This window comes from Myxine glutinosa, chromosome 2 (assembly GCF_964187855.1).
Source record: "Myxine glutinosa chromosome 2, kmMyxGlut1.1, whole genome shotgun sequence".
Lineage (NCBI taxonomy): Eukaryota > Metazoa > Chordata > Myxini > Myxiniformes > Myxinidae > Myxine > Myxine glutinosa.
The window spans coordinates 122097860-122124386 of record NC_136262.1 but is presented as its reverse complement, the minus strand read 5'-3'; the positions used below and the strand labels follow the sequence as shown (position 1 = coordinate 122124386).

Sequence of the window (26527 nt, the reverse complement as noted above, 5' to 3'; positions counted from 1 at the left end):
CTAACACCTCCTCAAATGATGACAACCTAACACCTTCTCATATGACAAAAACCTAGCACCTCCTTCTCAAATAGCAAAAACCTAAAACCTCCTCCTCAAATGACAAAAACCTAACGCTTCCTCCTATTATGACATTTGAAAATGCAACACCTCTTTCTCATTTCACATTAAAAACTGACACCTCCTCCTCATTTGACATTAACACCGAACAACTAGTCATACAACATTAAAACGGAACACCCATCCTCAAATGACATTATAACCTCAACAGAGCTTATCTCAGTTTAATCAAAACCCAGCTGACCCATGCCAATGCAGATACTTTTGCTCACAAGTCTAGAGGGAAGAAGAAGAAGACGAGATATTTGCCAAGATAATCCGTTAATTTCAGCTCCTTGAATTCTCCTCCGACCACAGCCGTTCCTTCCCAGTGTGGTGCTGGTTTGGAAACTTCAAATGGAATGAAGCGAACAAAGAGGTCAAAGGGAACAATGGGGTTGGGAAGATGTCAGCAAGTCAGATTAACTTTATGGCTTTATGTCCATCTTCTATCACGCAACATTGGTTCTCAATTATCCCAATAATTTTGGCAATCAAGAGATTATGTATTTATAATGCATTCAAACAGGTGTTGCATCTACACGATGAATAATTTGCCATTATCACATACCTTGGAGCTCCTGGACACAGGGAAGTACCCAAGTTACTGATAACACAGGACAACAAAAAGTAAACTTTCCGTCTGCGACCGAGATAAATGGAGGTGCCCTTTATTAATTTGAGCCGATTCCAAATATGACGTCAGAATTGACTCAGCACGTCAGGAGATTTTGTTACAGAAAAATGACATTTTTCAAGCATTGTTTATTTAAAAAAAGAATCAAGCACATTGCACAATATATAAACACCATTGTATAATGTACAGTAAGTATTAACCATAAACTGAAGCACATTGAACAACATAATCATATTTTATAACCTATAAAGTGTACATTAACTATTTAGAAATGCTATAAGCACTTCCTTTACACTTGTGACGAGCAGTGGTTTGTCTCCAAAGAAACCAGCAGTAGTCCCCCAACATGTTGGGGTTTAAACCCCCCTGGTAGCGTGTCTCCATTGTGCTGATATATTGGTGGAACCTCTAAACATTCTCGTCGCTCACATCACCAAGGATAGATCATGTTGGGGTTTAAACCCCACCCTGGTAGCGTGTCTCCATTGTGCTGATATATTGGTGGAACCTCTCACCATGCTCGTCACTCACATCACCAAGGATAGATCATGTTGGGGTTTAAACCCCACCCTGGTAGCGTGTCTCCATTGTGCTGATATATTGGTGGAACCTCTAAACATTCTCGTCGCTCACATCACCAAGGATAGATCATGTTGGGGTTTAAACCCCACCCTGGTAGCGTGTCTCCATTGTGCTGATATATTGGTGGAACCTCTCACCATGCTCGTCACTCACATCACCAAGGATAGATCATGTTGGGGTTTAAACCCCACCCTGGTAGCGTGTCTCCATTGTGCTGATATATTGGTGGAACCTCTAAACATTCTCGTCGCTCACATCACCAAGGATAGATCATGTTGGGGTTTAAACCCCACCCTGGTAGCGTGTCTTCATTGTGCTGATATATTGGTGGACCCCTCTCAACATTCTCGCCGCTCACATCACCAAGGATAGATCATGTTGGGTTCAAACCCCCCTGGTAGCGTGTCTCCATTGTGCTGATATATTGGTGGAACCTCTCACCATGCTCGTCGCTCACATCACCAAGGATAGATCATGTTGGGGTTTAAACCCCACCCTGGTAGCGTGTTTCCATTGTACTGACATATTGGTGGAACCTCTCAAAGGGACATTCAAAAAATATTGTGTGCATGCTGGACTACCCTTGTGTTCTTAGGAGGAACCAAGTAATGCTTTAGAAAAGCTCATATAAACAAGCGTTAAGCCTCGGTCCCCCGTCGGGGAAGTGATGTGAGTTGACAAAGTGGAAGACGCAGAAAACATGCTATGATATGATATTTCGCTCACAAGGTTCAGACATACATGGAGGCGGCCATCTTGGATTTTGATGTGGTGACCCAATTTTCAATAGCGTTCTTCGTTATGCCGAGATACACCCACACACCAGATTAGAAGTTGGTACTTTGCTTATTTTTCAAGATATTCCGCTCACAAGGTTCAGAGATACATGGCGGCGGCCATCTTGGATTTTGACGTGGCGACCCAATTTTCAATAGCGTTCTTCCGTATGCGTAGATACACTCACACACCAGATTAGAAGTTAGTAGTTCGTTTATTTTTCCAGATATTTCACTCACAAGGTTCAGACATATATATGGTGGTGGCCATCTTGGATTTTGACGTGGCGACCCAATTTTCAATAGGGTTCTTCCTTATGCCTAGATACACCCACACACCAGATTAGAAGTTGGTACTTCGCTTATTGCCCCCGTCGCACCGTGGAGCGAAAGGGGGACTATGGTTTCCCCTCTGTCCGTGTGTCCGTCCGTCCGTCCGTCCGTGCATGCGTGCGTGCGTGCGTGCATGCGGGCGTGCGTGCATAAGCGAAGGACCGCATTCGAATTTGGTGTGTGGGCACAACCCACGTCAAAATCCAAGATGGCCGCCACCATGTATGTCTGATGCTATGTATGTCTGAACCTTGTGAGCTGAATATATTGAAAAATAAGCGAAGTACCAACTTCTAATCTGGTGTGTGGGTGTATCGAGGCACAAGGAAGAACGCCATTGAAAATTGTGTTGCCACGTCAAAATCCAAGATGGCCACCGCCATGTACGTCTGAACCTTGTGAGATGAATATCTTGAAAAATAAGCGAAGTACCAACTTCTAATTCGGTGTGTGGGTGTATCTCGGCATAAGGAAGAACGCTATTGAAAATTGGGTCGCCACGTCAAAATCCAAAGATGGCCGCCTTGCCTCTTCCACTTTGTCAACTCGCATCACTTCACCGATGGGGGACCTAGGCGTAACGCTTGTTTTTCAAGATATTTCGCTCACAAGGTTCAGACATATATATGGTGGCGGCCATCTTGGATTTTAATGTGGCGACCCAATTTTCAATAGCCTTCTTCCTTGTACCTAGATACACCCACACACCAGATTAGAAGTTGGTACTTCGCTTAATTTTCAAGATATTCCGCTCACAAGGTTCAGACATATATATGGTGGCGGCTATCTTGGATTTTGACGTGGCGACCCAATTTTCAATAGCGTTCTTCCTTATGCCTAGATACACCAAGCCTGGATAGCCTGGTGTTGGCTTAGCGGTTAGGGTGCCGGCTTGGGATCCTAGGATCCTGGGTTCGAATCCCGGTCGATCGCTGAATTAACGCCAGGGGGGTTGACTCAGCCTGTCATCCTTCTGAGGTCGGCAAATTGAGTACCAGCTTGCTGGGATGAATGATCCCGGTGTGTACCCCGGTTTAGAATAGGTACACCGTATCCCTGCGCATCGTAAGAGCGTGACCAAGGGTTGGCGTCAGGAAGGGCATCCGGCCATAAAAACATTGCCTCAAACAGGGAACCATGATTGTCATGGGGCCTGCAAGGCTAACCCCCGCTCTAGCGGGGAAAATGGCCTTAAAACGATCATTCATTCATTCACACCCACACACCAGATTAGAAGTTGGTACTTCGCTTATTTTTCAAGATATTCCGCTCACAAGGTTCAGACATAGATGGCGGCGGCCATCTTGGATTTTGATGTGGCGACCCAATTTTCCATAGCGTTCTTCCTTTTGCCTAGATACACCCACACACCAGATTAGAAGTTGGTACTTCGCTTATTTTTCAAGATATTCCGCTCACAAGGTTCAGACATACATGGCATCAGACATACATGGTGGTGGCTATCTTGGATTTTGACGTGGGTTGCAACCACACACCAAATTCGAATGCGGTCCTTCGCTTACGCACGCACGTACGCACGCACGCACACCCGCACGGAAAAACCTTCGCCCCCCTTTCGCTCCGCGGTGCGACGGGGGACAATAAAGGGGCGCCAATTTGATTCATACACCTGCATGAAAAAGTAAACGTACTTTATTTGCCAGATGTAGGGTGCCCCTTTAAATGAACTGTACTTGGTTCCTCCTCAGAACATAAGGGTAGTCCAGCACTCGGTAGAGCAGTCGCCTGGAGTCCTCCACCCAAGATATTAAACATCAGGTTTTACATGCACAGTGGAGAGTCGTGAGCAAGTTTTACATGTACAGTGGAGAGTCATGAGCAGGTTTTACATGTACAGTGGAGAGTCGTGAGCAGGTTTTACATGTACAGTGGAGAGTCGTGAGCAGGTTTTACATGTACAGTGGAGAGTCGTGAGCAGGTTTTACATGTACAGTGGAGAGTCGTGAGCAGGTTTTACATGTACAGTGGAGAGTCGTGAGCAGGTTTTGCATGTACAGTGGAGTCGTGAGCAGGTTTTACATGTACAGTGGAGAGTCGTGAGCAGGTTTTACATGTACAGTGGAGAGTCGTGAGCAGGTTTTACATGTACAGTAGAGAGTATTGATCAGGTTTTACAAGTACAGTGGAGTCGTGAGCAGGTTTTACATGTACAGTGGAGAGTCGTGAGCAGGTTTTACATGTACAGTGGAAAGTCGTCAGCAGGTTTTACATGTACAGTGGAGAGTCGTGAGCAGGTTTTACATGGACAGTGGAGAGTCGTGAGCAGGTTTTACATGTACAGTGGAGAGTCGTGAGAATGTTTTACATGTACAGTGGAGAGTCGTGAGCAGGTTTTACATGTACAGTGGAGAGTCGTGAGCAGGTTTTACATGTACAGTGGAGAGTCGCGAGCAGGTTTTACATGTACAGTGGAGAGTCGTGAGCAGGTTTTGCATGTACAGTGGAGAGTCGTGAGCAGGTTTAACATGTACAGTGGAGAGTTATCAGCAGGTTTAACATGTACAGTGGAGAGTTATCAGCAGGTTTAACATGTACAGTGGAGAGTTATCAGCAGGTTTGCCATGTACAGTGGAGAGTCATCAGCAGGTTTAACATGTTCAGTGGAGAGTCATCAGCCGGTTTAACATGTACAGTGGAGAGTTATCAGCAGGTTTAACATGTAGAGTGGAGAGTTATCAGCAGGTTTAACATTTGCAGTGGAAAGTCATCAGCAGGTTTAACATTTGCAGTGGAAAGTCATCAGCAGGTTTAACATGTGCAGTGGAGAGTCATGAGCAGGTTTTACATGTCCAGTGGAGAGTCATGAGCAGGTTTTACATGTACAGTGGAGATTTATCAGCAGGTTTTGCATGTACAGTGGAGAGTCATGAGCAGGTTCTACATGTACAGTGGAGTCATGAGCAGGTTTTACATGTACAGTGGAGATTTATCAGCAGGTTTTACATGTGCAGTGGAAAGTCGTGAGCAAGTTGTACATGTACAGTGGAGAGTCGTGAGCAGGTTTTACACGCACAGTGGAGAATCGTGAGCAGGTTTTACATGTACAGTGGAAAGTCGTGAGCAGGTTTTACATGTACAGTGGAAAGTCGTGAGCAGGTTTTACATGTACAGTGGAGAGTCATGAGCAGGTTTTACATGTACAGTGGAGAGTCGTGAGCAGGTTTTACATGTACAGTGGAGAGTCGTGAGCAGGTTTTACATGTACAGTGGAGAGTCGTGAGCAGGTTTTACATGTACAGTGGAGAGTTATCAGCAGGTTTAACATGTACAGTGGAGAGTTATCAGCAGGTTTAACATGTAGAGTGGAGAGTTATCAGAAAAGGCGGTCTCACTAAAATCCGAAATGGACTCAAAATCCGAAATGGAGCGAAATGGACCTTCAAAATCATCCGAAATGGACTCAAAATCCGAAATGGGGCGAAATGGACCTTCAAAATCATCCGAAATGGACTCAAAATCCGAAATGGAGCGAAATGGACCTTCAAAATCATCCGAAATGGACTCAAAATCCGAAATGGAGCGAAATGGACCTTCAAAATCATCCGAAATGGACTCAAAATCCGAAATGTAGCGAAATGGACCTTCAAAATCATCCGAAATGGACTCAAAATCCGAAATGGAGCGAAATGGACCTTCAAAATCATGGAGTACTAACCAAAATCAAACCAGGGAGAGGGGCTTGACTTCCAAGATCCACAGTCATCCACAAACTCACTCCGCAATCCAGCTGTCCGACGTCCGTGGTTGCGCTGGTTATCCACTATGAAGTAGATGTTGTTCTTGTGGCCTTCCGGGATGATTTGATGAGTGGCTGTGCTGAGTGTCGTGAGGAGTTTTATGACATCTGCGATGGGCTGGAACTTGCCGGATGGAAGGTCCTGTCCTCCCAGTGCATTGATGTCCCCTGATGAACCCGATGACTGCAATGGTGACTGTGACGCTGACTGCGATGGTGATGGCAGCGATGACGGTGGTGACTGCGATGGTGATGGATTTTGAGGTCCATTTCGCTCCATTTCGGATTTTGAGGTCCATTTCGCTCCATTTCGGATTTTAGTGAGACCCATCAGAAGGTTTAACATGTATAGTGGAGAGTTATGAGCAGGTTTAACATGTACAGTGGAGAGTCATGAACAGGTTTTACATGTGCAGTGGAGATTTATCAGCAGGTTTACCATGTACAGTGGAGCGTTATCAGCAGTACAGTGGAGAGTTAACAGCAGGTTTAACATGTACAGTGGAGAGTCATGAGCAGGTTTTACATGTGCAGTGGAGATTTATCAGCAGGTTTACCATGTACAGTGGAGCGTTATCAGCAGTACAGTGGAGAGTTAACAGCAGGTTTAACATGTACAGTGGAGAGTCATGAGCAGGTTTTACATGTGCAGTGGAGATTTATCAGCAGGTTTACCATGTACAGTGGAGCGTTATCAGCAGTACAGTGGAGAGTTATCAGCAGGTTTAACATGCTATGTACAGTGGAGTCATGAGCAGGTTTTACATGTACAGTGGAGAGTTATCAGCAGGTTTAACATGCTATGTACAGTGGAGAGTCATCAACAGGTTTAACATGTACAGTGGAGAGTTATCATGTGTGAACAACATGTGGAAGGTAAACCGTCATGGCGGATGAGACACTGACTTTGCGCTTTGCTGAGGTGCAGCGAATGTGCTTCTCCAGGTTGTCGAGCCGCCTCTCCGGGATACACGTTCCCTCCAGCCACGAAGTGACATTCACCTCCCCCGGCACCTGACGCTGCATCAGCGCAATGTGCGTACAGGAGAGACAACAGCAGCAGAAAAATCACCATGTCGCGCACACACACACACGTCCACCGGAAGTATTAAACCCAGATGTCACGTGTTCATGAATACGGCACGTATTCAGAGAACTTCACGTGTTCACACAAAAACGTCACGTGTGCACAGAGAACGTCGCGTGTTCACACAAAAACGTCACGTGTGCACAGAGACGTCACGAGTTCAGAGAGAAACCGTCACGTGTTCACAGAGACGTCACGTGTGAAGCAGACGTCTCCATTTGTTTTCATCTCCCCAGATCTCGATTTTCATTAAATGCCGTGAGCAAACTTCGGTACGTCACAGGTGATGAAGGTTGTAGTCAAGTTTCATCAAAATAGTGCGTGTAGTTTTAGAAGAAAAAGCAAATTCCTATTTTTGGGGGTCAAAACCTGATTTTTTTTTAATGCCATTAACAAACTTGAGATGCACCAAACCAAACAAATATCATTGTGCCAAGTTTGGACACAATCCCATCAGCGGTTTCAGAGAAGAGGTTGCAAGTGTTTACGGACTGAACTGACAGAACTGACTGACGGACTGATGGACTGATTGACTGACGGACTGATGGACTGATTGACTGACTGACTGACGGACTGATGGACTGATTGACTGACTGACTGACGGACTGACTGAACTGACTAACGGATGGACGGACTGAACTGACTGACGGGTGGACTGACTGAACTGACGGACAGACTGAACTGACTGACGGACTGACTGAACTGACTAACGGATGGACGGACTGAACTGACGGATGGACGGACTGAACTGACGGACAGACTGAACTGACGGACAGACTGAACTGACGGACGGACTGAACTGACGGACAGACTGAACTGACTGACGGACTGACTGAACTGACTAACGGATGGACGGACTGAACTGACGGATGGACGGACTGAACTGACGGACAGACTGAACTGACTGACGGACTGATGAACTGATTGACTGACTAACGGATGGACGGACTGAACTGACTGACGGATGGACGGACTGACTGACGGATGGACTGAACTGACGGACGGACGGACTGACTAACGGACGGACTGACTGAACTGACGGACGGACTGACTGACGGATGGACAAACTGACTGAACTGATGGGCTAACTGACGGATGGACGGACTGACTGACTGAACTGACTGACGGACTGACGGACGGACTGACTGACGGATGGACAAACTGACTGAACTGATGGGCTAACTGACGGATGGACGGACTGACTGACTGAACTGACTGACGGACTGACCGAACTGACGGACGACGCGCCATCGCATTAGCCCCCGGTACTGTGTTCCAGGTAAGCTAATAATTGCGTTGCGGGTATTTTAATGCAACAACATCTGAATATCAATGTATCTATCCCAGAAGACCCAACATTCTGCTAATACTCTTGTGACGTAACTTGAGAGAAAATGACTTGTTACTTGACTTGAGGGAAAATGACTTGTTACTTGACTTAACGGAAAATTACTTGACGTGACTTGAGGGAAAATGACAGTTACTTGACTTGAGGGAAAATGACTTGTTACTTGACTTGAGGGAAAATGACTTGTTACTTGACTTGAGGGAAAATGACTTGTTACTTGACTTGAGGGAAAATGACTTGTTACTTGACTTGAGGGAAAATGACTTGTTACTTGACTTGAGGGAAAATTACTTGTTACTTGACTTGAGGGAAAATGACTTGTTACTTGACTTGAGGGAAAATTACTTGTTACTTGACTTGAGGGAAAATGACTTGTTACTTGACTTGAGGGAAAATGACTGGTTACTTGACTTGAGGGAAAATGACTTGTTACTTGACTTGAGGGAAAATGACTTGTTACTTGACTTGAGGGAAAATGACTTGTTACTTAACTTAAGGGAAAATTACTTGACGTGACTTGAGGAAAAATGACTTGTTACTTGACTTGATGGAAAATGACTTGTTACTTGACTTGAGGGAAAATGACTTGTTACTTGACTTGAGGGAAAATGACTTGACGTGACTTGAGGGAAAATGACTTGTTACTTGACTTGAGGGAAAATGACTTGTTACTTGACTTGAGGGAAAATGACTTGTTACTTGACTTGAGGGAAAATGACTTGTTACTTGACTTGAGGGAAAATGACTTGTTACTTGACTTGAGGGAAAATGACTTGTTACTTGACTTGAGGGAAAATGACTTGTTACTTGACTTGAGGGAAAATGACTTGTTACTTGACTTGAGGGAAAATGACTTGTTACTTAACTTGAGGGAAAATGACTTGTTACTTGACTTGAGGGGAAATGACTTGTTACTTGACTTGAGGGAAAATGACTTGTTACTTGACTTGAGGGAAAATGACTTGTTACTTGACTTGAGGGAAAATGACTTGTTACTTGACTTAAGGGAAAATTACTTGACGTGACGAGGAAAAATGACTTGTTACTTGACTTGATGGAAAATGACTTGTTACTTGACTTGAGGGAAAATGACTTGACATGACTTGAGGGAAAATGACTTGTTACTTGACTTGAGGGAAAATGACTTGTTACTTGACTTAAGGGAAAATTACTTGATGTGACTTGAGGAAAGATGACTTGTTACTTGACTTGAGGGAAAATGACTTGTTACCGTACTTGACACCTGGGAAAATGACTTGTGATGTGACTTGAGGGAAAATGACTTGTTACTTGACTTGTGGGGAAATTACTTGACGTGACTTGAGGAAAAGTGAATTGTGACTTGACTTGATGGAAAATGACTTGTTACTTGACTTGAGGGAAAATGACTTGTTACTTGACTTGAGGGAAAATGACTTGTTACTTGACTTGAGGGAAAATGACTTGTTACTTTACGAGGGAAAATGCCTTGTTACTTCACTTGAGGGAAAATGACTTGTTACTTGACTTAAGGGAAACTGACTTGTTACTTCACTTGAGGGAAAATGACTTGTTACTTGACTTGAGGGAAAATGACTTGTTACTTGACTTGAGGTAAAATAACTTGTTACTTGACTTGAGGGAAAATGACTTGTCACTTGACTTGAGGGAAAATGACTTGTTACTTGACTTAAAAAAAATTACTTCACGTGACTTGAGGAAAAATGACTTGTTACTTGACTTGAGGGAAAATGACTTGTTACTTGACTTGAGGAAAAATGACTTGTTACTTGACTTGTGGGGAAATGACTTGTTACTTGACTTGAGGGAAAATGACTCGTGACTTGACTTGAGGGAAAATGACTTGTTACTTGACTTAAGGGAAAATGACTTGTTACTTGACTTGAGGGGAAATGACTTGTTACTTGAGTTGATGGAAAATGACTTGTTACTTGACTTGAGGGAAAATGACTTGTTACTTGACTTAAGGGAAAATTACTTGACGTGACTTGAGGGAAAATGACTTGTTACTTGACTTGAGGGAAAATGACTTGTTACTTGACTCAAGGGAAAATTACTTGACGTGACTTGAGGAAAGATGACTTGTTACTTGACTTGATGGAAAATGACTTGTTACCGCACTTGACTTGTGGGAAAATGACTTGTGATGTGACTTGAGGGAAAATGACGTTACTTGACTTGTGGGGAAATGACTTGTTACTTGACTTGAGGGAAAATGATTTGTTACTTGAATTGAGGGAAAATGACTTGTTACTTGACTTATTACTTGACTTCTGGGAAAATGACTTGTGACTTGACTTGTGGGAAAATGACTTGTTACTTGACATGGGAAAATGACTTGATGTGACTTGAGGGAAAATGACTTGTTACTTGACTTGTGGGGAAATGACTTGTTACTTGACTTGTGGGAAAATGACTTGTTACTTGACTTGTGGGAAAATGACTTGTGACTTGACTTGTGGGAAAATGACTTGTTACTTGACTTGTGGGAAAATGACTTGTTACTTGATTTGTGGGAAAATGACTTGTTACTTGACTTGTGGGAAAATGACTTGTGACTTGACTTGTGGCAAATGACTTGTTACTTGACTTGTGGGAAAATGACTTGTGACGACTTGTGGGAAAATGACTTGTGACTTGACTTGAGGGAAAATGACTTGTGACTTGACTTGTGGGAAAATGACTTGTTACTTGACTTGTGGGAAAATGACTTGTGACTTGACTTGCGGGAAAATGACTTCTTACTTGACTTGAGGGAAAATTACTTGTGATGTGACTTGAGGGAAAGTGACTTGTGACTTGACTTGTGGGAAAATGACTTGTTACTTGACTTGCGGGAAAATGACTTGTGACTTGACTTGAGGGAAAATGACTTGTGACTTGACTTGTGGGAAAATGACTTGTTACTTGACTTGTGGGAAAATGACTTGTTACTTGACTTGAGGGAAAATGACTTGTGACTTGACTTGTGGGAAAATGACTTGTTACTTGACTTGCAGGAAAATGACTTGTTACTTGACTTGTGGGAAAATGACTTGTGACTTGACTTGTGGGAAAATGACTTGTTACCTGACTTGCGGGAAAATGACTTGTTACTTGACTTGAGGGAAAATGACTTGTAACTTGACTTAAGGGAAAATTACTTGACGTGACTTGAGGAAAGATGACTTGTTACTTGACTTGATGGAAAATGACTTGTTACCGTACTTGACTTGTGGGAAAATGACTTGTGATGTGACTTGGGGGAAAATGACTTGTTACTTGACTTGTGGGGAAATGACTTGTTACTTTACTTGAGGGAAAATGAATTGTTACTTGAATTGAGGGAAAATGACTTGTTACTTGACTTATTACTTGACTTCTGGGAAAATGACTTGTGACTTGACTTGTGGGAAAATGACTTGTTACTTGACATGGGAAAATGACTTGATGTGACTTGAGGGAAAATGACTTGTTACTTGACTTGTGGGGAAATGACTTGTTACTTGACTTGTGGGAAAATGACTTGTTACTTGACTTGTGGGAAAATGACTTGTTACTTGACTTGTGGGAAAATGACTTGTGACTTGACTTGTGGGAAATGACTTGTTACTTGACTTGTGGGAAAATGACTTCTGACGACTTGTGGGAAAATGACTTGTGACTTGACTTGTGGGAAAATGACTTGTGACTTGACTTGTGGGAAAATGACTTGTTACTTGACTTGTGGGAAAATGACTTGTGACTTGACTTGTGGGAAAATGACTTCTTACTTGACTTGAGGGAAAATGACTTGTGATGTGACTTGAGGGAAAGTGACTTGTGACGACTTGTGGGAAAATGACCTGTTACTTGACTTGCAGGAAAATGACTTGTGACTTGACTTGAGGGAAAATGACTTGTGACTTGACTTGTGGGAAAATGACTTGTTACTTGACTTGTGGGAAAATGACTTGTTAATTGACTTGAGGGAAAATGACTTGTGACTTGACTTGTGGGAAAATGACTTGTTACTTGACTTGCAGGAAAATGACTTGTTACTTGACTTGTGGGAAAATGACTTGTGACTTCACTTGTGGGAAAATGACTTGTTACTTGACTTGTGGGAAAATGACTTGTTACTTGACTTGCGGGAAAATGACTTGTTACTTGACTTGAGGGAAAATGACTTGTGATGTGACTTGAGGGAAAGTGACTTGTGACTTGACTTGTGGGAAAATGATTTGTGACGACTTGTGGGAAAATGACTTGTTACTTGACTTGCGGGAAAATGACTTGTTACTTGACTTGCGGGAAAATGACTTGTTACTTGACTTGAGGGAAAATGACTTGTGATGTGACTTGAGGGAAAGTGACTTGTGACTTGACTTGTGGGAAAATGACTTGTTACTTGACTTGCAGGAAAATGACTTGTTACTTGACTTGTGGGAAAATGACTTGTGATGTGACTTTAGGGAAAGTGACTTGTGACTTGTGACTTGAGTTGTGGGAAAATGACTTGTGACTTGACTTGAGGGGAAATTTCAGAATGGGTTGGGAGAGGAGCCAGTTGTCGTTATTACTTGTCTTCAGGGTGAGGGGTTTGCTGTTGTACATTATCCGTCAGGAGAAGGGGATGGGGGGCATTTGCTATTTTCTGTCTTTGGGAGGAGGTGTGGGGGGGGGGGGAGGGGGGGAGGAGGGTTCGTTTCTGCCTGCTTTTGATTGGGGCATTTGCTATTAATACCTGTTTTTGGGAGGAGGCGATCATTATTACCTGTGCAGCGATAACTTTGTCTGAAAGTGGCACAGGCATGGCGGTCCAAATGGCGTCTTTCTGCAGCCTTGTGTCTTCTGACGGTAATCTTGTACACCCGAGCACCAAGATGGCTGCGGAAAGATCCTGCCGAGAGGTCGTGCACGTTTTGACAATTTATTTATTACGTACGCACCGGGGACGGCATTTTGAACGAAGCCTTGTGAGAAAAGCAGGAGATGGAGGAGCTGACAAGGCATGGGGAGGAGGGAAATACGTTTTGGAGGAGAGAGAGAGTGAGGAGAGGGGCGAGAAATAGGGGAGGGAGGTGTGACGTAACACACGTGGGCGGAGTTGGATGTGGTGGGAGTTAAATTAGGTCACATTTTACATTATTACGTAATAAGTTGATGCCCTACGTCATTTCGTATTTTAAAACAGATTCGTGAAGATATGGCAATTACATTATGCAAATGAAGTAATTTGTAGGTTTTGCGCCACGAGGTAAATAATCTCCTATTTAAAATAATTAGAGAGGCTGGGATCGGTGTGTCTGATCTGCCGACTGCCGGTCATTGTTGCTCATTTAAATTAAACCGGAAGCACCTCGACTGTGCAAGGCGGTCCTAAACTTTAAAAAAGTGACTGGGAGATCCTTGTACATTTATGGATCCATGTAGATTTATGGATCCATGTAGATTTATGGATCCATGTAGATTTATGGATCCATCTAGATTTATGGATCCATATAGATCCCATTGGCTTCTTTTTATTATCACCACAGTTATGTACAAGCACATGGCGTGTATAGACCCTCGCGCTCTCCCATAAATTTAAAAGAAGAAGAAGAAGAAGATTAGGAAGAAGTAAATAATGTAACAAACCTCGCGATGTTTTGAAGTCTCGCGAGAAAGTAATCTCGCGCGATACAGAAGGATTCTGTGCAAGCTCAGAGACTTTGCTCTGTGTTTCTCCCTTCTTTTCTCCCCTGTCTCCCTGTACATGTTTCTTTCTTCATCCCCGTTTCAAAGAAAAGGTAAAGGAAGGAGCAGAGGATGATGGATTGAACAGGCTACGTGTCGAGACGTCTGACGAGGCCGGAGGTTTGTCAACAAAAAGCGTTTCCGGTTCCTTATGAATATTAATCATACTATTAATGAATGTATTTTTGTAAGGGGATTGTGTTCACCATGTTGCATGTGTATTTCGTCCTGCGGTGTCGTGCAAAGCTCATTGTGGGGCCTTGTTAGTGACGATAAAACGCTGTCATGTGATGTACCTCTTCGCTCGGGACGTTTCACGCGGAATCTGAGACTGAGGAGATACACATAATATGACAGCGTTATACCGTCACTATACACATAATATGTGTATCTCCTCAGTCTCAGATTCCGCGTGAAACGTCCCGAGCGAAGAGGTACATCACATGACAGCGTTATATCGTCACTAACAAGGCCCCACAATGAGCTTTGCACGACACCGCAGGACGAAATACACATGCAACATGGTGAGCACATGTTGACATGTGACATATGGAGTCTGAGGAGATCGACATATGGAGTCTGAGATAGACGCGTGGAGAGCCTGAGCCCTGAGGAGATAGACGCGCGGAGAGCCTGAGGAGATAGACGCGCGGAGAGCCTGAGGAGATAGAGGTTAGAGGAGTGGAGAGCCTGAGGAGGTAGAGGCGCGGAGGGCCTCAGGAGGGTAGAGGCGCGGAGGGCCTGAGGAGGTAGGGGCGCGGAGGGCCTGAGGAGGTAGGGGCGCGGAGGGCCTGAGGAGGTAGAGGCGCGGAGGGCCCGAGGAGGTAGAGGCGCGGAGGGCCCGAGGAGGTAGAGGGCGCGGAGGGCCCGAGGAGGTAGAGGGCGCGGAGGGCCCGAGGAGGTAGAGGGCGCGGAGGGCCCGAGGAGGTAGAGGGCGCGGAGGGCCCGAGGAGGTAGAGGGCGCGGAGGGCCCGAGGAGGTAGAGGGCGCGGAGGGCCCGAGGAGGTAGAGGCGCGGAGGGCCCGAGGAGGTAGAGGCGCGGAGGGCCCGAGGAGGTAGAGGCGCGGAGGGCCCGAGGAGGTAGAGGCGCGGAGGGCCCGAGGAGGTAGAGGGCGCGGAGGGCCCGAGGAGGTAGAGGGCGCGGAGGGCCCGAGGCGGTAGAGGGCGCGGAGGGCCCGAGGAGGTAGAGGCGCGGAGGGCCCGAGGAGGTAGAGGCGCGGAGGGCCCGAGGAGGTAGAGGCGCGGAGGGCCCGATGAGGTAGAGGCGCGGAGGGCCCGATGAGGTAGAGGCGCGGAGGGCCCGATGAGGTAGAGGCGCGGAGGGCCCGATGAGGTAGAGGCGCGGAGGGCCCGATGAGGTAGAGGCGCGGAGGGCCCGATGAGGTAGAGGCGCGGAGGGCCCGATGAGGTAGAGGCGCGGAGGGCCCGATGAGGTAGAGGCGCGGAGGGCCCGATGAGGTAGAGGCGCGGAGGGCCCGATGAGGTAGAGGCGCGGAGGGCCCGATGAGGTAGAGGCGCGGAGGGCCCGATGAGGTAGAGGCGCGGAGGGCCCGATGAGGTAGAGGCGCGGAGGGCCCGATGAGGTAGAGGCGCGGAGGGCCCGATGAGGTAGAGGCGCGGAGGGCCCGATGAGGTAGAGGCGCGGAGGGCCCGATGAGGTAGAGGCGCGGAGGGCCCGATGAGGTAGAGGCGCGGAGGGCCCGATGAGGTAGAGGCGCGGAGGGCCCGATGAGGTAGAGGCGCGGAGGGCCCGATGAGGTAGAGGCGCGGAGGGCCCGATGAGGTAGAGGCGCGGAGGGCCCGATGAGGTAGAGGCGCGGAGGGCCCGATGAGGTAGAGGCGCGGAGGGCCCGATGAGGTAGAGGCGCGGAGGGCCCGATGAGGTAGAGGCGCGGAGGGCCCGATGAGGTAGAGGCGCGGAGGGCCCGATGAGGTAGAGGCGCGGAGGGCCCGATGAGGTAGAGGCGCGGAGGGCCCGATGAGGTAGAGGCGCGGAGGGCCCGATGAGGTAGAGGCGCGGAGGGCCCGATGAGGTAGAGGCGCGGAGGGCCCGATGAGGTAGAGGCGCGGAGGGCCCGATGAGGTAGAGGCGCGGAGGGCCCGATGAGGTAGAGGCGCGGAGGGCCCGATGAGGTAGAGGCGCGGAGGGCCCGATGAGGTAGAGGCGCGGAGGGCCCGATGAGGTAGAGGCGCGGAGGGCCCGATGAGGTAGAGGCGCGGAGGGCCCGATGAGGTAGAGGCGCGGAGGGCCCGATGAGGTAGAGGCGCGGAGGGCCCGATGAGGTAGAGGCGCGGAGGGCCCGATGAGGTAGAGGCGCGGAGGGCCCGATGAGGTAGAGGCGCGGAGGGCCCGATGAGGTAGAGGCGCGGAGGGCCCGATGAGGTAGAGGCGCGGAGGGCCCGATGAGGTAGAGGCGCGGAGGGCCCGATGAGGTAGAGGCGCGGAGGGCCCGATGAGGTAGAGGCGCGGAGGGCCCGATGAGGTAGAGGCGCGGAGGGCCCGATGAGGTAGAGGCGCGGAGGGCCCGATGAGGTAGAGGCGCGGAGGGCCCGATGAGGTAGAGGCGCGGAGGGCCCGATGAGGTAGAGGCGCGGAGGGCCCGATGAGGTAGAGGCGCAGAGGGCCTGATGAGGTAGAGGCAGAGAGAGAGAGAGACAGACAGACAGACAGACAGATAGATATAGAGATAAAAAGAGACAGACAGACACGCGCGAAAAACCTAAGAAGATTTAAAATTGTGTGAGGAATAATTTGAAATAGGGACCAATAATAGGTTGGACATGTTGATTATAGTATCGAAGGATGCGCATGGTAGGGTCCATGATTCCTCATTCTCCTTTACCCACTGAGGAACGGATCGTGAAGGAGACCTTTTGATTCCTTTCATGATTTTGTCCTGGAAGTCTAGTACCCACGTCGATGATTATGGTGATGGTTAATTGGAACTCTGGTCTCCATGGTAGTGTGCCACACCTTGTGCCTTGACGGTTCGTTTACTTTGAGGAACAAGTGATGTTTGGTACTGTGGAAAATTGTTGAACCTGCTCTGCTGCCTCTCTGTTGAACCTTTCTTCTGTCCGAAATTCATCACGGCTAATTGTGTTCTTGTTTCGGTTCTTACCTCGTTATGTTCTTGATGAGGGTATATCATGTCTCCGACGGACATCTTGGCGAGAGATGGGACCATCTCCCTTCTCTTCTCCATCTATTTTACCAGGACATTAATTTTGCTTATGTTCAGTAGGGAAAGCAACCAAAGCAGTGGTAACATAAAAGATTGGTGCAGGTGTTAATTTTGTATCCTCGAGTTGGAAATACCGATGCGTATAATGATAGATTGATCGAGCGTTAGTATTGTGACATATTTAGGAATTGTGTTCACATGACCTGCAATGTCGGTGATGCTCTGAGAGAGACAGAAGAGTAATCTGTTTTTCGACGACTAACTCAATAATTTCTCACCATTCGTGAAAGAAGTCACATGACTAGTTGTCTGAAGTGATGTTTATTGGTGAGAGTGAATGAAGGATTAATTGTTGATGTACAAACAGGTTGTATTCCCCCCTTAAGGGGAAAATTTCTCCCTAAAACCAAAACCCCCCATTTCTCCCTAAAACCAAAACCAAAACAGTTTCTTTCACCCATTCTGCTCCCTGGTTTACCCCTGAACTCCGCCTGATGAAAACTCGTGCTCGCCAACTTGAAAGACTCGGCAATAAAACAGGTCTCACAGTTCACTCCCAGGCCTACAAGGACCACATACAACACTATAAAGATGCCCTCTCCCGCGCCCGCTCCGCCTACTACTCTCAAATTATCCACTCTGGCTCCGGAAACCCAAAAGCACTCTTCTCTACAATAAACAAACTCCTCAGCCCCCTGAACACCACCACCCAGTCATTCACAATAGACAACTGCATCTCCTTCCTTTCATTCTTCCAACGCAAAATTGAAAACATCTACAACAGCTTGACCACCGCCGCACCCGCTCCCCCTCAAACCACCTGCCCCCCCTTATCCTGCCATCCCCTGTCTCAATTCTCCCCAGTCTCCCCTACTGACCTCTCTGAACTCCTCATCGGAATGAAAACTGCCACCTGCACTCTTGACCCCATCCCCTCCAGCTTTGTCAAGGCCTCCCTTCCTGCTCTCTCTCCACTTATCATTGCAACAATAAACTCCTCCCTGTCTACAGGCATCGTCCCACCATCCCTCAAAATTGCTGCTGTTACCCCCATTCTGAAAAAACCTGGACTAAACCCTGACACCCTAAATAACTTCAGACCCATCTCCAACCTACCCTTTCTGTCAAAGGTTTTGGAACGCGCTGTAGCCACTCAACTCAAACATCACCTCTCTGCCAATAACCTGTATGAAACATTCCAATCCGGATTCCGCTCCAACCACAGTACTGAAACTGCTCTCCTCAAAATCACCAACGACCTTCTCCTCTCCTCTGACGCTGGCAACCTCAACATTCTCATCCTCCTCGACCTCAGCGCCGCCTTTGACACCATCGATCACACCATCCTCCTCACCCGACTTGAAACCACCTTTAACATTACCGGCACTGCCCTCTCTTGGATTAAATCATACCTCTCTGACAGACGTCAGTTCATCTCCATCAATAACTGCAAATCCCCCACTGCTCCCCTCCCCCAAGGTGTCCCCCAAGGTTCAGTTCTTGGCCCCCTCCTCTTCATCCTTTACCTGTCCCCCCTCGGTCACTTAATCCGCCGTCATGGTCTCCAATTCCACTGCTTCGCCGATGACATCCAGCTTTTCATCTCCACCAAGTCCATCTCCACCGCCACCCACTCTAGCCTGACAAACTGCATCACTGAAATAAAATCCTGGCTTCAAATCAACTTCCTCAAACTTAACTGTGATAAATCTGAAATAATCATCATTGGCCCAAAAACGCTCACCAAGTCCACCCATAACTTTGCCCTCAACATCGACGGTTTCCCAGTATCCACCTCCCCTCACATCCGGAATCTTGGCATCATCTTTGACCAAACCCTCTCCTTCGACAAATACACTAAACAGATCACAAAGACAGCCTTCTTTCACCTGAAAAACATCGCCCGTCTCCGTCCATCCCTCTCCTCCGTGGCTGCAGAAACCCTCATCCACGCCTTCATCACTTCCCGTCTGGACTACTGCAATAGCCTCCTTTATGGTTCACCCTCAACAATCACCAATAAACTCCAATACATTCAGAACTCCGCTGCCCGTCTACTCACCCATTCCCGGACCCGTGACCACATCACCCCCGTCCTTTACAAGCTTCACTGGCTCCCCATCTCCCAGAGAATCCAGTACAAAATCCTCCTCTTGACCTACAAAGCCCTCCATAACCTGGCCCCATCCTACCTGGCTGACCTCCTCTCCAGACACACTCCCACCCGCAACCTCCGCTCTGCTGGTACCAACCTCCTGACCCCCCCCATCCGGACCAAATTTAGATCCTGGGGGGACAGGGCCTTCTCCATCGCTGCTCCCACCCTCTGGAACTCGCTACCTCACACCATCAGAGACTCCTCCTCACTCACCACATTCAAAACATCACTCAAGACCCACCTGTTCAACACTGCATTCAACATTTAACCCACAGCATCTAACCCCTGACTATCTCCTCTCCTTCTCCCTCCTTTGTGCTTTGAATATTTCCCTATTGATTCTTCTTTTTTTGCAATTGTCTTTATGTTTTGCTATGCATTATGTTTTGCACTCTGTCAAAGCGTCTTTGGGCTTCCTGAAAAGCGCTATCTATCTATAATTCCAGTAATCTCTGTGTGTGTGTGTATGTGTGTATGTCTGTGTGTTTGTCTGTGACCGCTGTTTCTCGACAACCACGGGTCCGATATACTTGAAACTTGCCAGGTATATTGCTGGGGACCCGAGGATGTGCCTTTTCAAGGTTTCATATTAATCGGACAAGTAGTTACCGAGCTATGTCCAAAAAACGATTCAACCAATCAGAGAGCAGCGAGCTATCACGTGTGCCGAACGTGCCGAACAGACTCTGCCTCGGACGGCACATTTGAGAGCGTATTCATTTATTTCACGTTGGCAAACTATGTTGGCGTTAAACTATGTTTTAAAACTAATTAAAACTAATTTGCGATTCTTTCGCTTTCCTGCGCGTTTGTGCACGCTATGGCGATTTCTTTACCAAACTCCGCAAGCCGTTCGCTTTGGACCAAACCATTTCATGTAAATAGAGGGGGGGGGGGGGGGGGGGGATTGTCACCGTACTCGCAAGCCGTTCGCTTTGGACCAAACCATTTCATGTAAATAGAGGGGGGGGGGGGGGGATTGTCACCGTACTCGCAAGCCGTTCGCTTTGGACCAAACCATTTCACGTAAATAGAGGGGGGGGATATAATTTTTGATATATATATAGTACGGGCATGCCCTAGTATAAAATAAATGCATTATTATTATTATTATTAAGCCATGCTAACCCTCCAACTATATTATTAGTGAGTACAACCTGAACGCTTCTCTTCAATGGTTGAGTACAGAACCACAACAGGTCATCCGCTTGGTCTTCAAACAGCATAACCGATTAGATGTGAGAAGCAAGTTTTTTAGTAAACAGATTATGGAGGACTAGAATGGTCTCTTACAGACCCTGGTCGAGGGACATGTTGCACGGACATTTAAGGTGAAGGAAGACGAACATCGGTGGGTAGAGAGTCGATCTGCCCTGATTCATCGTACGTACACGTACCGAGTATAGAAATCGCCTGTGACAGAGTGATGGGGAACTACAGAACATCATCTACATCCCATTCTTGATGATGTTGACGTTACGAAAGAAGTTAATGTCTGTGGAGATGTTTTTGTGTCCTTGATGTTAGTGTCCATTTAATCATACAAACAATGCGTATTTATACCAATGTTTGAAGAAGGATTTGAGATTTAATGCCTGAATTGGAGACTATGTTGTAGGATTGTTGGTGCCTTATTTAAAATCCATTATTATGCATTTGCACATTATTCGTTGTTTTCACTTCACATCCAGTATTTGAATACAGAGTAAAAACACTGATTACTTTCTCTGTTTATCTCCATTCCTCCCCTATTGCATTGCATCCTCTCTTCTCTACCTCACCCGTATTAGGTAGAGAAGATGACAGCTCTTGGGTGTTGAGAATTGAAAAGTGTTTGTGCTCTTCATCCAATCACAGCTCTACATCTTCGGCAGGTGTAGCGGCCAATCCCACCAACTGTTCTTCAAAACCAGACGTCTGGTTCATGTTATGATTTTGAAACGAAGCAAAAGGTCCTGGAATCATGAAGTGAGCTAGCCAGTTACTGAACAAGCATTGCACCTGTTCACGTTACGGCATGGATGCCATTGGTAAAGAAAAAAATGATCGAATTCAACCAAACTTATGAATACCAGGCAATAACAACTGCCATGAGTGCGTAATTGCTTCTTACTTAAAGCAGAAAATTCCCTAGTCATGGTTAAGCTTGCCAACCCCGTCTACACGGGATGGATTCTTGCTGCTATTTGCAAAGTGCGTGCTCAGAAACAGAGACCGTCGGAGGCACGTGTCTGCCAGGCTGTCTCTTTGGCCCATGGCTTGGACACCGACACAGTCCGTGAGCAACTTGAACTCAGTGTTCAGGACCGTGCTGTTCTTAGGGTCCTTAGTAAAGGTCAAGTGTCTTACCGTGACCCAGCGCAAAAATCTGGTCACAAATTAGGTCACAAACTCGGTCATAAATCTCACGGAGGCAGTGGAAATGGGGATGGAGGAGGATTTTGTGAGGGAAATGAAGTGAGAGATCGAGAGATGGTATTTTATGGAGGAAAAAGAGCTCGGAGAAAAGTCAGAGTTGGTGCTTTTGGCCCGAATCGCGGTCGTTGGAGAGGAGGACTCTTGGCCACCAAAACCCCAAAATCACCACGAAAGCCAGGAAAATATGGTCGTCTTGGAGCTGCGACCCATGAAATGTCTGAAGGACCTTGTGCAATGGTTACTGCGGTGGTGGAAGAAGAGGACGAAGAAGATGATGAAGATCGTGAAGATTATCGTGGAGAACAGGAAGCGGAGATGGAAGCAGCAAGGCAGAGATCGGCCGGTGAATGGGAGCTCCTGCTAAGGCGAGCGGTTTCCGCTCTTTACACCAGACACCGTGACGGTATCGGATTGGCCGAGGTAGAAGCTTGGCTTCGGCGGGGGGGACAGTATGTCGGTGGCGCCGATGCGAGGCGACTTTTACGGCTGGCGGGACGGCGTTGCGTTGAAACCGGACGGTTGGTTCGGGCTGGTCCGAGATTTTTGCCTCCTCCTTCAAAATGGTCACACGGCATGGAAGAAGATACGGTGAGCAATGCACACCCTCCTTGATGTATGTTTTATAACTCAATATTACATTTGATGAAATAAGTATCGAGTGTTTTAAATTCCAGCTCCTCTTAAAAGTTGCATTAAGCCGATGGCAAATGTTAGGCGCTAGTGTGTTGGATGCAGTTCAAGGTGCACAGAAATGCAGAACGTTTTTGACTTATTTGTATGAGTATCAGTTTTTTAAAAATAGAAATCGATTTCTTGTAATAAGTAATAGCTAAAAAAATTTGGTATAATTTTTTTCCTTTCCTTTTTAGCGCTCTTACACCCTGCTAAGCCCCGCCCTAAATAAAACCCGAATTTCACTGCTACCAGATCACATGACGTATGACATCACCTCCAGAACGAAGTCCATGCCATCTCGATTCGCTATGCTTCGGCCCGTGATCCGTTCCGTGTAATTTGTACGTACTCTACTTTTGATTTGCTTGATCTGTGGTATGCTGAGACACGTGTATCACGCCTCGCCTCGTTGATAAGCCCGCAAGGTCGCTCCGTGGAGCGGCCTGCACGTATTCAACTGTGTGAATTATATAATTAACAACTCACGGTCTGAGGTAACTTGGCTAGAAATTATCCGATTTGCACCAAATAAAGTTTATGAATGGTTGCACAGACCCCTACTTCTCGCTAAAAGTGGAAACAGAATGTAAATTGGAGTTAAAACAAGTGTTTGATTTGTATCAAGCAAATGCACGTGGAGCGTGCTTGCGAGCGAGCTGCGTTCTGGAGGTGACGTCACATGGATTACGTCATCGGCTTTGAGGTATGGGGCAGAATTTTTAGGGGCGTTCCCAAGTGGTTCGGTTTTCTTTCATTTTTAATGTTTCAGAGTGAATATAACAAAAAATCAATGCCATATTTGAATTCACCATAAAAAGACTCATTTAGATGACATCAAATGCATTTTGAGTGAGATTCCGTGGCTGTGGACCTTTCAGTGACGTGCCTTGGTTAAAGACTGGTTACAACAACAACAACACAACATGCATTTTAAGGCCATTTTCCCTGCTAGAGCGGGGGTTAGCCTTGCGGTCCCCATGACAATCTTCTCCATTTTGCCCTATTTTCTGCATCTCTCCTTGTTAACCTCCTTGCCCGCATTTAAGTTGCCCGGTTAAAGACTGGTTACATAAATATAAATCCACGAAAGGCCTGAAATTTATTTACTGCCTTTGTGTTTTAAAAGTCGTGTTTATTTGTACATCACTTGTAGGACTTGGTACTTGTATTCTGTATTACGAAACACATTTGTAGTCCACTTGGTTTATTAGTCCACTTGAATTATATTATTATTAATTATTTTATTATTATTAATTAATTATTAATTAATTATTAATTATTGAATTTTTAGTCCACTTGAATTTTGATGGTAATTCGTATTTGATGAACGTTTAAAATGGGTGGAGGTGTGAGGTGGGGATCGAGTTAGTGAACAGTGGTACTTGAATTTGAGTTGTGGAGTATGAATTTGGAAATTTACCCATTTTGAATATTGGTCCAAATTTATCCTCATTGTATCTTGCATCATCCTAAATGTCCCAAGCTCCCTTGTGTTCTTTTATTTATTTTTAACATCGTATCTGTTGAATGTTCAAGCGGCTTTGTTGGTGGGTTGAGTGAAGCCCTCTTGCATTTCCTCCACTATTTTCCATGGCTGCTCAGGACATGCATAGGTTTAGGTCTCTTTAGTCTTCCATGTGGACATACAAGCATCAGGGTTGGAGAAAATTTGGACCAATGACACTGAATTTAACTTTGCTGCTTTTATTCGTCAATGATTTGAATGATAAGGGTGACCGTTGTAACTAGTTTTATTTTGTTCTACTTGCTGTGTATTTCTCTAGTTGTAACATGCAGTGTGATGCCACGACTTTCCCATTTCTATAGGACTCTCTCGTGCGCTGTGCAAATTGTGATGGAGTCTTTCGTGCCCCCTTCCATTCGTCCTCTCACCAAGGTCAGCCCAGTCAGCTCGTTCGACGTTCGAGATGCGCAAGTGTAGGCTCGTGGTAGACTGACAATTGCAGCAATGATTTTTACAATCGGAGCGGTAGAAGAGATTGTATAATTTGTTGGATTTTCAATGAATATATGCATGTCCATAACGGTCTTTTGGAGCATGACCATGCTACTTTATTATTTGTTTTCCACAAGCTTACGTATTTATTATGGACTGCATGTACCCAAGTCTTAAATCCTTCAAACTTACCCAATCATTTGAGTGTGGAGGTGCTATTTGCATTCACTGTTTTATCATTGGAAGGAAAGAAGGGAACCACCTTTAGAGGCCATTTTTCCCCGCAGTGCGGAGTCGTCTACATTGGAGCCATCAGAAGGAACCCGAATAAGCAGAGTTCTTTATTACCTCAGCCACCAAAGGTGGATGGAGGTTGTTTTCATCCCTGTCTGGGGGTTGGCCTTTTTTTGGGCACCGTGGTCCCCTTTTTGAAACTATGTTTTACGGCCGGATGCCCTTCCTGCCACCAACCCTGTTAGTCACCTCTTGCGACACACATGGAATTACCAGTGAACTGGTACTCAATTTGCCGACCTCGGAAGGATGACAGGCTGAGTCAATCCCCCTGGCGCTAATTAATCGATAACCGGGATTCAAACCCAGGAAGGATCCCAAGCTGGCACCCTAACCGCTAAGCCAACACCAGGCTCTGTTTTATCATTGGGATATTTATTAATGTCCAGTGTTCTCTGTGAGCCATTGTCTGGCAATTTACATATTATTGTCAAAGAACCAACAGCAGAGGGGTGAGAGACCAATATGTTGATGACAGAAAGGAACTAGTAGATGAAGAAGGAAGAATTTGGCAAGGAATGAACAGACAGAAAACATGAGAGATGTACAGACAGGAAAAGTATACAATGGACGTCGTCGGGAACAAAACTATTTTGAGATCTTTTCATGAGTATTGCTTAGCTGCTCGATAAATTTGAGGATGTCACAAATTCTAACGGATATCATGATGTGTGGTTAGGATTTCAATGCCATTCAAGCAAAATGCATTTAAATGAAACAGAAAACCAAGTACTACATTAGTCATCAGAAGGAACCCGAATAAGCAAAGAGGTCTTTATTACCTCTGCCACCAAAGGTGGATGGAGGTTATGTTTTCATTCCTGTCTGTTTGTCTGTCTCAAAATATCTAAAAAAGTTGTGGACGGATTCGGACGGAATTTGGCAGAGATATAGCGTATTTGTGACGAGGACAAAATGATTAGATTTTGGTGAAGATCCGGATTCGGATCCAGCTACTGGAAATTTAAAAAGTGATTCCTCACCATTGGAGATAGGGTCAAAAACGATACATAGCAGGATATCTCAAAAAGTTGTGGACGGCTTTGGACGAAACCTGGTGGACCGGTTGTGTGTGTTACAAGGACGATTCGATTAGATTTTGGTGAAGATCTGAATATGGATTCGGATATGAGAATTATTTAATTTTTCAAGTGATTCTTCACCATTTGGAGATGTGGCCAAAAACGATACATAGCAGGATATCTCAAAAAGTTGTGGACGGATTTGGACGAAACTTGGTGGACCGGTTGTGTGTGTTACAAGGACGATTCGATTAGATTTTGGTGAAGATCTGAATATGGATTCGGATATGAGAATTATTTAATTTTTCAAGTGATTCTTCACCATTGGTAGACAGGGACAAAAACGATACGTAACAGGATATCTCAAAAAGTTGTGGACAGATTTGGCCCGAAACCTGGTGGACCGATTGTGTGTGTGACAAGGACGATTTGATTCGATTATGGTGAAGATCCGGATCCGGATCCAGCAAGTAGAATTTTTTAAGTGATTCTTCACCATTGA

The 26527-nt window shown here is 46.0% G+C and overlaps 2 protein-coding genes across 6 annotated transcripts in view; one reads left to right on the top strand and one right to left on the bottom strand.

Moving 5' to 3' along the window:
• LOC137421320 (peroxiredoxin-4) overlaps positions 1-7582 on the bottom strand; it is a 33958-nt gene extending 26376 nt beyond the window's left edge. Inside the window, exons 1-2 of one of the 2 annotated variants that reach the window (XM_068107244.2) lie at positions 7091-7582; positions 333-450 (exon numbers count right to left, since the gene is read on the bottom strand). In XM_068107244.2, the coding sequence (XP_067963345.2) occupies positions 333-450; positions 7091-7259 (287 nt within the window). In that variant the 5' untranslated portion in view covers positions 7260-7582. The remainder of the gene's footprint in view (positions 1-332; positions 451-7090) is intronic. The other variant, XM_068107245.2, reaches the window with a different exon arrangement.
• Positions 7583-14215: 6633 nt separating this feature from the next.
• Positions 14216-26527, top strand: part of LOC137421316 (uncharacterized) — a 137119-nt gene continuing 124807 nt past the window's right edge. For 2 of the 4 annotated variants that reach the window (XM_068107234.2, XM_068107237.2), the window contains exons 1-3: positions 14216-14436; positions 21450-22665; positions 24580-24649. In XM_068107234.2, the coding sequence (XP_067963335.2) occupies positions 21796-22665; positions 24580-24649 (940 nt within the window). In that variant the 5' untranslated portion in view covers positions 14216-14436; positions 21450-21795. Of the gene's footprint in view, positions 14437-17120; positions 17305-21449; positions 22666-24579; positions 24650-26527 lie in introns of those variants that run through there. The other 2 variants (XM_068107236.2, XM_068107233.2) reach the window with 2 other exon arrangements.